Source organism: Chinchilla lanigera, unplaced genomic scaffold, assembly GCF_000276665.1.
Source record: "Chinchilla lanigera isolate Chin_1 unplaced genomic scaffold, ChiLan1.0 scaffold00001, whole genome shotgun sequence".
Lineage (NCBI taxonomy): Eukaryota > Metazoa > Chordata > Mammalia > Rodentia > Chinchillidae > Chinchilla > Chinchilla lanigera.
This window is the reverse complement of record NW_004955402.1, coordinates 38,209,871-38,219,268: the sequence shown is the minus strand read 5'-3', so window position 1 is coordinate 38,219,268 and position 9,398 is coordinate 38,209,871. Positions and strand designations below refer to the sequence as shown.

The window sequence follows — 9,398 nt, the reverse complement described above, 5'->3', positions numbered from 1 at the left end:
TTGAAGAGTGTCCTATTATAAGCTTAAGCACATAATTACTGTGTGTCTGAGAAGATTACATATTGTATCCTTTTTCTAGAAATATGCTGCTGCTGGCAGGATGCCACCATTTGCAGATTTTTATGTCCCTATACTTCAGACGTAAATGTTAACCAAGGGTGGATTTACAAATACTTGTTAAAATTGGTGAAGTTTACCACCACCTGCTAATATCTGCCACTTGTGTGAGATGAATGATTGAATTAAAACATAAGTATTTGCCGTTTTTTGTTTACTTATTTACTTTTTGTGCTGTCAGGCAAACATCTGATCTTTCGGCGCTATGGAATGAAGGAATTTCTATGAGTGCTTTGTACTTTAAAGTGGAAAACAAAATAGTAGGCTTGCACTGATTTGCCATGGCATGGTACAGGCTTAAATAATGCACTTGTATTTTGTAAGACTAGATCTACACATAAAACGACAGGCCTTGATGAAAGAAAACATAGGCATTAGTTACGACAGTGTGGTCTCTGCAGTGGCAAAGACCCAGGACACTTCTAGCAGCTTCAGCTTTGACTTTGCGGTGAAGATGCATCTCGCTTCTGTTTAGGGACCTCATAGTCACCGTTTACGATTCCTCTGAAGGAAGGGATGCTTATTCCTTCTGAACTGCTTCAGGGTCTTCCTTAACTGTGTGGTCCTAACATTGACCTGTACACCGGTTACAGTTCTTGGACATAGGTGTGCTGTTTATGGGTGATTGGTATGCTGCGAAGCTCCCAGAAAATTCACTTCATTAATTCGGCAATATATGTTAAAAGGCCGAGCCTGTGATGGCATTAAGTTGCTTCATTAGCCCTTCCAAACTTGCCATTTGTTCACTCAGATCATCCTGTTCATACACCTAGGGAGAGAATCAGAGCAAACAGTTAGTACTAAAAATGATATATTCACTTCCTGAAGGGCTGATGGCTGGTGGTGTCACTCAGTACTCTCAAGTCCCAGTAGCCTGTGACAAGGGCTGTCCTTACAGTATATTCACTGAATGAAGGTGCAGGTCAGAAGGGAGATAATGAAGAAGGACCCCACCTTATGCTAGGACTCCATCTCTGTGATAAGGAAAATGTTTCTAGGTTTAAGTCAAATTCTACTAGTGACTAGCTTTGTGGTCTTGGGCAAATTAGTGAACTTCTCTAGTGCATAGATTTCCTTATCTATAAAATGATCATGGTGATACCTCTTCTGTCTAATTCTGAGCATCCACGCAGCATATTTTGTGCCTATCATGGTATCTGGCATGTAGTTTATGTTCAGTATCTTAGCTCTTTTTCTTTTGATAAGGCTACCTCTCAACTTATGAGCAGACTTTACGCCACTGGACTTTTTAGTCCTTTTCATTTTTTTTATTTTTTATTTTTTGGTACTGGGAATCAAACTCACAACCTGGTGCTTGCCAGGCAGGCGCTTGCTTTTTGGTCCTTTTTAACATGTTATAGGTATATGCTCTGTGTAGGAACCTGGTAGGCTTTGCCTTGATCAAGAAGTCTGAGAATTATGACTTTAGTTTGTGTAGAAAGAAAGTTCATGCCCCAAGGCAGAGTTAGCATTGTCCATAATGCAAAGAGACTCTTACAGTGTCTTTGGCAGATAAAATGAGGTTAAATGGTAGATATCTTAGTGAATACATTATCTCTAGCATTCACTGTGAGTCACTCTTATCATATAACTAGAAGTAACAGTGTTCTTAGCTATCACAGATCCCCAAGCTATCCCCCTCAGGGATTTGGGTTCAATATATGTACAAATATAGGAGATTGTATTTTAAAAAGTTTCCCATGAAATGTTGATGGTCAACTACATGGACAAACATAGAAAGAAGAGCACTGAGGTAGTGGTTTTCATTTGATTTCCAGTATATATACATTTGTATGTGTGTGGGTATGTTTTGAATTAGTCTCATTGTCTGTCAGTGAAAATAGTAAGCTTGTGTACTTACTATTAAATAGTGATGCTGTCCTCAATGTATGTTAGTTCATTCTTTTCCATTTGTTGACATACAGTTTGTTTTGAGAAATACAGAAATGGAACTTTTGATGATCCTTGGCTATCTCATTTAATTGATTAAATTACGGGGCCAGTAAGACCTGAGCTATGATTTCTGTTCTGTATCGGCCAAGAATTTTACTTGGTACCATGGGCAGAGATGCATATATAATCCTGCTATATAAGTCCCCTTGATCCCAAATGAGCACTGATAGAATGTTCACAAAGGGACAGGGCCAAAGTCACTCCAGCCACTGAAGAAAAAGCTCACATCATATTGTACTAATGCATGAGCTTTGTAATGAAATCTGAGCTGTCCATGAATGATTTGGCCATACAGTATACAATTCAGTGCTTAACAGTGTCTGAAAAGTAGCCAGTTTAGTTTAACAAGCTATGATAAAGCATACATATAATATGCATATATGGATATAGGGAGAGAAAGGCAGTGAGGTGATTACATGGTTAGTCATTTTGAAACTACAGTATGCTTTATACACTACGGCAATTGCTGGCCACATGTTGCTGTTGAATTCCTAAAATGTGGCTAGTTCCAATTGAAATGTATTTCTCTTATAAACATGAGAATTCATACATTTAGTAGAAAATAACATAATGCAAGTTATCTTCTTGACAGGTTTTAAACACATTGCTGGAATGATAGTATTTTAGAGCTACTGGGTTGAAAGAAACTTTCATTAAAATAAATTTCACTTATTTTCAGATCTTTTAAGGTGGCTCCTAGAATATTTAAAATTATATCTTTGGTTTATACTTTATATGATATTTATGATCTAAAGTATTTGCTCCATTTCAGTATTTCTTTTAATATGCATTCTTACTGTTTTTAATATTAAGTCTTTTGCTATCATTCTTTAGACCAACTTTAATTGTAAAAATGAGCTAGTTGATATTCCTTATGAGATGAGAAACATTATATAAATTTAGGAGTTTGACATGACTTGAAATTTGGCCACAAATCACTGAATTAAATAAATGTTGAACCGATTACAACATTCTAACAATAGAACACTAGGTGCTTTTAAATTTGAGTCTTTTCAAAACATGGTGATGGGATGTTAACAATAGTTGTTATATGACGTAATGTCATATCATTCCCTATGCTGTTTTGTTTATGTATTTGTTTTTGTTATTTTGATTTTCATTAAATGAATATATATATATATATATATATATATATATATCTGGAATAAGTGTATTGCTGATGTCTGGTTTATTGAAAAGAACACTTGATGCTTAAAGTTTTCTTTTTTCTTGACCAATTTTTCACTCTTGAATTTGGTAATCAGAATGAGTGATCTGAAAACAACAACATGCAGTATAAGAACCATTTCTGAACTCCTACCTTCTTGTATGGTGAAGCTCTGCATCACTTCCAATGTTTTTTTTTTTATTACTTGTTACTCTCTGTGATTGTTTGATCAATCTTACATTCTACATCTGGTGGACTGAGCAACATTGTTGAAGATAACAGTATGTAATGTAGCAACCATTGTTAATTCCTATCATTTTGTTTTGGGATCATGTATAGACAAACACCTAGTGTTCTACTGGGGTCAATAGATTGTTCTATTGGGGTCAAAAGATTGTTTTGACCCCAAAGAGATTGTTCTACTGGGGTCAGTAGATTTTTCTATGGGGTCAAAAGATTATTTGATCAATCTTACATTCTTACGAATGGTGGACTGAGCAACATCGTTAAAGATAACAGTATGTCATGTAGCAACCATTGTTAATTCCTATCATTTTGTTTTGGGGTCATGTATAGACAAACACCTAGTGTTCTATTGTTAGACCATTTTTGTTGTTTTTGTGTTTTGATTTTTTATTTGTTGTTGTTTTGTTAGTTTTTTAAATTTTTAAAAAATAAAGAAGAATTAAGAAAAAAATAAATTTAAATCTTCTAAGAAGTGTGCTGAGTGTCTAATACTGTTGTGCCAAACATTCACATACATACACAGACTCAACTTTCTTATTTTCTACATAAACTAGTTTATTGCTTATAGTACTGAAGACAAAGTAAAAAAAAAGTCTGTAACTCTTCATTTAAATGAAGTGATCCTTTCTTTTTTATTTTAAAAACTAAAAAAAAAAACTGACAAAACAACAGTGAAGACAAAATCAAAATAACACAAAAACACCAAGAATGATACATGACCTGAAGACAAAATGATAGAAATTTACAATGGTTGCTATATTACATACTGTTATCTTCAATAAAGTTGCTCAGTTCATTACACAGAAGAATGTAAGATTGACCAAACAAGCAAAGACAGTAACAAGTAAAAGAAAATACATAAATAAATAAAAATAATTTTGAAAAAACCTTTGGAAATGATGCAGAGCTTCACCATGCAAAATGGTAGGAGTTCAACAATGGTTCTTATACTGCATATTGTTTTCAGATCAGTCATTCTAATTACCAAATTCAAGCATGTAAAATTGGTTTATAGAGAAGAACAGTCAATGCTTAAACTCACAAATATGTGTATTTTCTTTTTTCTTGACCAGTTTTACATGATCCTTTCTTTCTAACAAGCAAATTTCAAAGAAAAACATTTTATTAAAGAAAACTGTTGAAACCAAGCATGATGGCACATGCCTGTCATCCCAGCACTCAGGAGGCTGAGGCAGGAGGATTGTTGGCTAATTCGAGCTGGGTTACAAAGTGAGCTTAAGGCTAGCCTAAACTGCATAGTGAGACCCTGTCTCAAAAAAAAAAAGTTAAAGGAGAAAAGGTTTATATAAAAAAAAGAAGAAAACAGTTGCAAGGCTCACAAAGTGCAGATTGTATGTGACCTATTTATTCTTTGATATTGTAATTTTCTTTATCATATTATTTGAATACTTTGTGTAAGTCCTCATTTATAGATAAAAAAAGAGAAGTTAGTTCACAATCTATAGTGGAAAAATGTCAAATGTAACAATAGAATATAATTTTAATGTTTCTTCATTTTTTTTCTTCTTGTTCCCTCTTTATTCAAAGTATCTGGTAGGCTAATTCTTAGCTTCAAAATATTTTTCTCTTGTTATCTATTCAGAAATACACTGAATTTGTCAAAATAGCTGCTTTGAGGCAATACCTTTTAATTTACCTTCAAAAACTACACTGTTTAGAGAAATTTTTTTGGTCAAAATATTGATTTTTTCCTTCATCATTTATTTTCCTTCTGAGTTTTATCACTGACAGTTCTAATTTAACCACTTACAGTTCCTTCTCTTACTACATGATTGTTTCCTTCCTTAAATAATGAAATTTCTTATTTTCTAAATATATCCATTCCTTTTTCTTATTAAGTGCCATTCTTCATTTTGTTTTTCCTTCTTCTCAATTCTATATTTCTAGGACATTTTATGATTTTAAAAGTAATATGAGTAACATCAGAAAACTCCTGAGAATAAATGTTTTGTTCCTTTTTAATGTTAAAAAAGTAATTGTATAGTATTATTTCCAGGTATCCCAGGGTTATTTTCAAGGTTTTTCATTCCATTGAAAAGGATATACATGTGTGACTAAAATACCCTGTCAATATTTTTAAAAAAATTACAGTAAAAGACACAATTGCCAATAGTCCTCCTTCAAAATATCCCCCTGTATTTCAAATACACATATGCTATTGCCCTTGCCTTCTAGAACTGGAAGTCTTCCTTCATTAAATGTATCTTTTCTTGTACTTTTGTGATTGCCTTGTGTTCTGGATTGATTCATAACATTTTGCTTCTTATGGTCATGTTGCCTTTGGAGAAGACCCAGAAGTCTCATGGTGCCAGATCTAGTGAATAAAGTGAATGACAACACACCACAGTGTTTTTATTGGACAGAAACTGCCATACCAGAAGTGATGTGTAGCATGAAGTGTTATCATGATAGAGGATAAATTATCCATTTTGCAGGCCATTTTCTATGCACTTTGTTTCTTAAACACTTTAAGAAGCTCTTGTAATGGTCAGAGTTCACTGTACTGTTCCTGGCTACAAACTCAGCTCTCAGGATTCTATCAAAGGAAAACCACAATCAACATCACCTTGATTAATGGGATTTCTTTGTAGAAGAATTAATTAATTTCCATTGAGAACTCTGGAACTTGGTCTCATGTTCATAACCATAGACTCAAGTTTTATCTCCTGTGATGCTTCTTAAAATACTGGAATCTGAAGCTGTATGATCATGCAACTCCAATGAAATTGATAAACACTGTTGATTTTGTCTGACAGTCAAAGTCCATGGAACAAATTTTGTACGGTTCTTTTTTTTCCAGAACTGTTGTTAAAATGCTCTGAATGGAACTGTAGGAGATATTTAAATGCTCAGACATTTCCTTAATAGTCAGCACCTGTATGACTGCATCATTTCACTTACTCTTTCAACGTTCTCTTGGGGTTTTGGTGTGGAAGGATATCCTGACTGCTCCTTGTCTTCATCTGATTCATAACAATTACAAAATCTCTTGAACCACTTATGAATCATTTTATTGTTACTGTAGCTTCACTCTAAACTACATTACATGTATATCTTTAACATATTTTTGCAGTATGAAACAAAATCTTATGTTAATGCATTAAGATCCATGATTTAAGGCACACTTTAAACACACTTTCTGTCACTGTAGCTCAAAACCAACTGACTATAGAAGTTGAAACTAATCAGATCCCTGTCTTTCCACTGGATGGAAATTGACAGCATTTACTGTATTTTTTAGGTCTGTCAGTCTTATCTATCTATGTATATTGCTGTCATATATGGGTATATGTATATATATATATTATATATGTGTAGGTGGATATAAAGTCATGAATTCTATAACCATCACTTGTATTTCTAGGACTACCATTACGTATCAGTAATATGTTTTAACTAAATCTCTGATATAATTTTTTCTCTAAAGTCTTTTCCTCCTCGTATTCAAGTGCAGACAGACAACTGTGCCCCAGGGCCGATGGCAAGTGCTGATTGGTTTAGACTGCACCCCGCAGCAGCAACTCCTGTGTCTCTCAACACAGCAAGAGTGTGAAGGGTGCCCTTACATTGGCTGCATCCTCTGATGGTTTGTGGCTCTCCTCAGATACTTCAGGGGCTGTTGGCACAGACACAGGAAGCAAAGGGGATCTTGCTTTTCCAGCCAGCCCAAGAGAAGCTGTTTTAACATGAGTCTTGGGAAGAGTAGGACCTGAAATAGAAAATAGGGTCATGTAAGTAATATGTGAAACATGCTGAGGTACAATCTCTTAAGCGCATAAGCCAAATCAAGTCACTTGGCATTGATTTTAGGTTATTGTTCATTCTGTGGTGTGGAGATTAATTCTGACACAATGAATGAGCTCATTTTATTTCTACTCAGCAGGAGGCGTCGTGATTAGGCCTCTCCAATGAAGCTTCACTCGTCATATACAATTTTAAGTGGGTTTCAAATCATGCTATGAAAGTTGCCTGGGAGCCCTGGACTGATTATCACAGCCTATAAAGTACCAGGTGAGCTCATTTGTTGCCAGTCTCAGCTTTGGGCCAGAAAACCCCATGCGATACCACTTAAATAAATCCTAAATCGTATAAGAGAACCAAAGATTGGTGAAATCAGAAGAGGTGGTTGCCTTAGTTTACAGATGAGTATTAGATGATATAGTGAAACAAAGCCCTTCATGGCTAACTTGAGAAAACCTTGTTTTAAATGATTTTTTTGCAAAAACATTATATAATTCTGTCCTGATCCAAATTGCTTCTGTCAATAAAACACATTCTAATGCTTGTAAAAATCATGTGAGGCACTGCTGAGTTTCTACTTGATGACATTTCTGATACTGTAAGCTGGGGCTATATATTTTTTTTTTGGTGTCTGAAATTTGTCTTATAAATCCTGCTTAGCTAAGACCAGTGCTACAATTTTGTCCCTATAGTCTCTAACTGTACAAAGCTTTATTGAATCAACTATTACTCATCACATAAAGATTTTTATAAAATAAAAATTTAGCATTGTAACCAAGAATGCAGCAGACAAGGGATTGGAGGATGGAAGCTATTTATTGCATCATTGTCTCTCATAAGTGAGTTGTAATTTGAAAGAAAAAATAAAACTTTTAATAAACTATATATTTGACAGACTATTTTATTACAATGTTACTTAAGTATATAAACATAAAGCTTGCCACAATCTTGTAGTTCTTATGCTATGCTATAAAATCAAAACATATTTAAAGTCAAGTGGAAAAGCCCTATAAAATAGCACAATTTTAATCATCAGAATTAATTTATATTGGTAAAATAGATGAGCTAAGACAAAATTGCCATACGAATTTGATAATGTGTGTCATGGTCATTTTGTCCTTTATGCTTAGTTTTCATTACCAATATTAGGTAATTGAACAATAAGCAAACATTTAATCATACAAACAGTGTAATATCAGCTCATCTTCCCTGGATTTGAGAAAGAATTTGTGAATTTCCTTTACCGCTATCCTATTCTCTTCAGCCATTGACTGTGAGTAAATACGAGATTCCTGGTGTTATTTTGGTTAAAGATGAAACTACAAAGGCAGGTATTAAACAGAATTGAGCTATCAAATGATCTTTCTGGTGCTCCAGTACATGGAATTTACATTAATAGTTTAGATTATTATTTAATGAAGTCACAAAGTTTAAAAAAAAATTCATAAAGTTTAAAAATTTAAAAAATAGTGTTGAAACTTGAGACTATGTATTTAACTCTTATTTTATATTGCCTGAATTATGTCTGTTTCCTTTCTAGAAGGCTCAGAAGGTTCTAGTTAAACCCGGATTTAGCATTATTAACAAAAAAGCTATCCTACCTAGCACCCACCTCAGACAACTCTTATTCCTCCCCAAGTTTAACAGAGAAGCTACATCTTTAAAAAATTTTTGTTCCCCCATTTTTGATTTAGGCTCCTTGCAAATTGAACTGACTAATTTTTAGAGATCTAAACAAATTTAAAATCATTTCTGGAAAATGTAAAGTTTAACTTTTAACCAGACACATACAAAATGTCTAACACCTATTGAAAATCATTTCACTCTAACTTAGGTATTTACAAAGAAAAAGTAAACATACCTATAAGACAAAGTAAATGGTACTGGCATAGCTTTTTATGGAGGAAAGTCAAGAACAGCCAGTCCCTGTTTTGTTTCTCAAAGCATATAAGAATAAGCATTCCTTTAGAATTTACCAGACTGCTGTTTATAATTCCTTAATATTTATTTTATTATAATTTTTGGCAGTTTTGCCTGCAGAGAAACTGAATTCTTAGGAATGGCTTGCATTTTTACTATGGACATATACTGTTAAGGTAATTCTTCCAGGAAATCTAAATACTTGCACAGATATGCACTGTATCATACTGCA

General features: G+C 33.8%; 1 protein-coding gene across 3 annotated transcripts in view; it reads right to left on the bottom strand.

The window, feature by feature from the left end:
* Nucleotides 1–392: 392 nt before the first annotated feature.
* The window catches only part of Dcc (DCC netrin 1 receptor), a 1,095,765-nt gene continuing 1,086,759 nt past the window's right edge, over nucleotides 393–9,398 (bottom strand). For all 3 annotated transcript variants that reach the window (XM_005372942.2, XM_005372943.2, XM_005372944.2), the window contains exons 28-29: nucleotides 7,072–7,214; nucleotides 393–886 (exon numbers count right to left, since the gene is read on the bottom strand). In XM_005372942.2, the coding sequence (XP_005372999.1) occupies nucleotides 797–886; nucleotides 7,072–7,214 (233 nt within the window). In that variant the 3' untranslated portion in view covers nucleotides 393–796. The remainder of the gene's footprint in view (nucleotides 887–7,071; nucleotides 7,215–9,398) is intronic.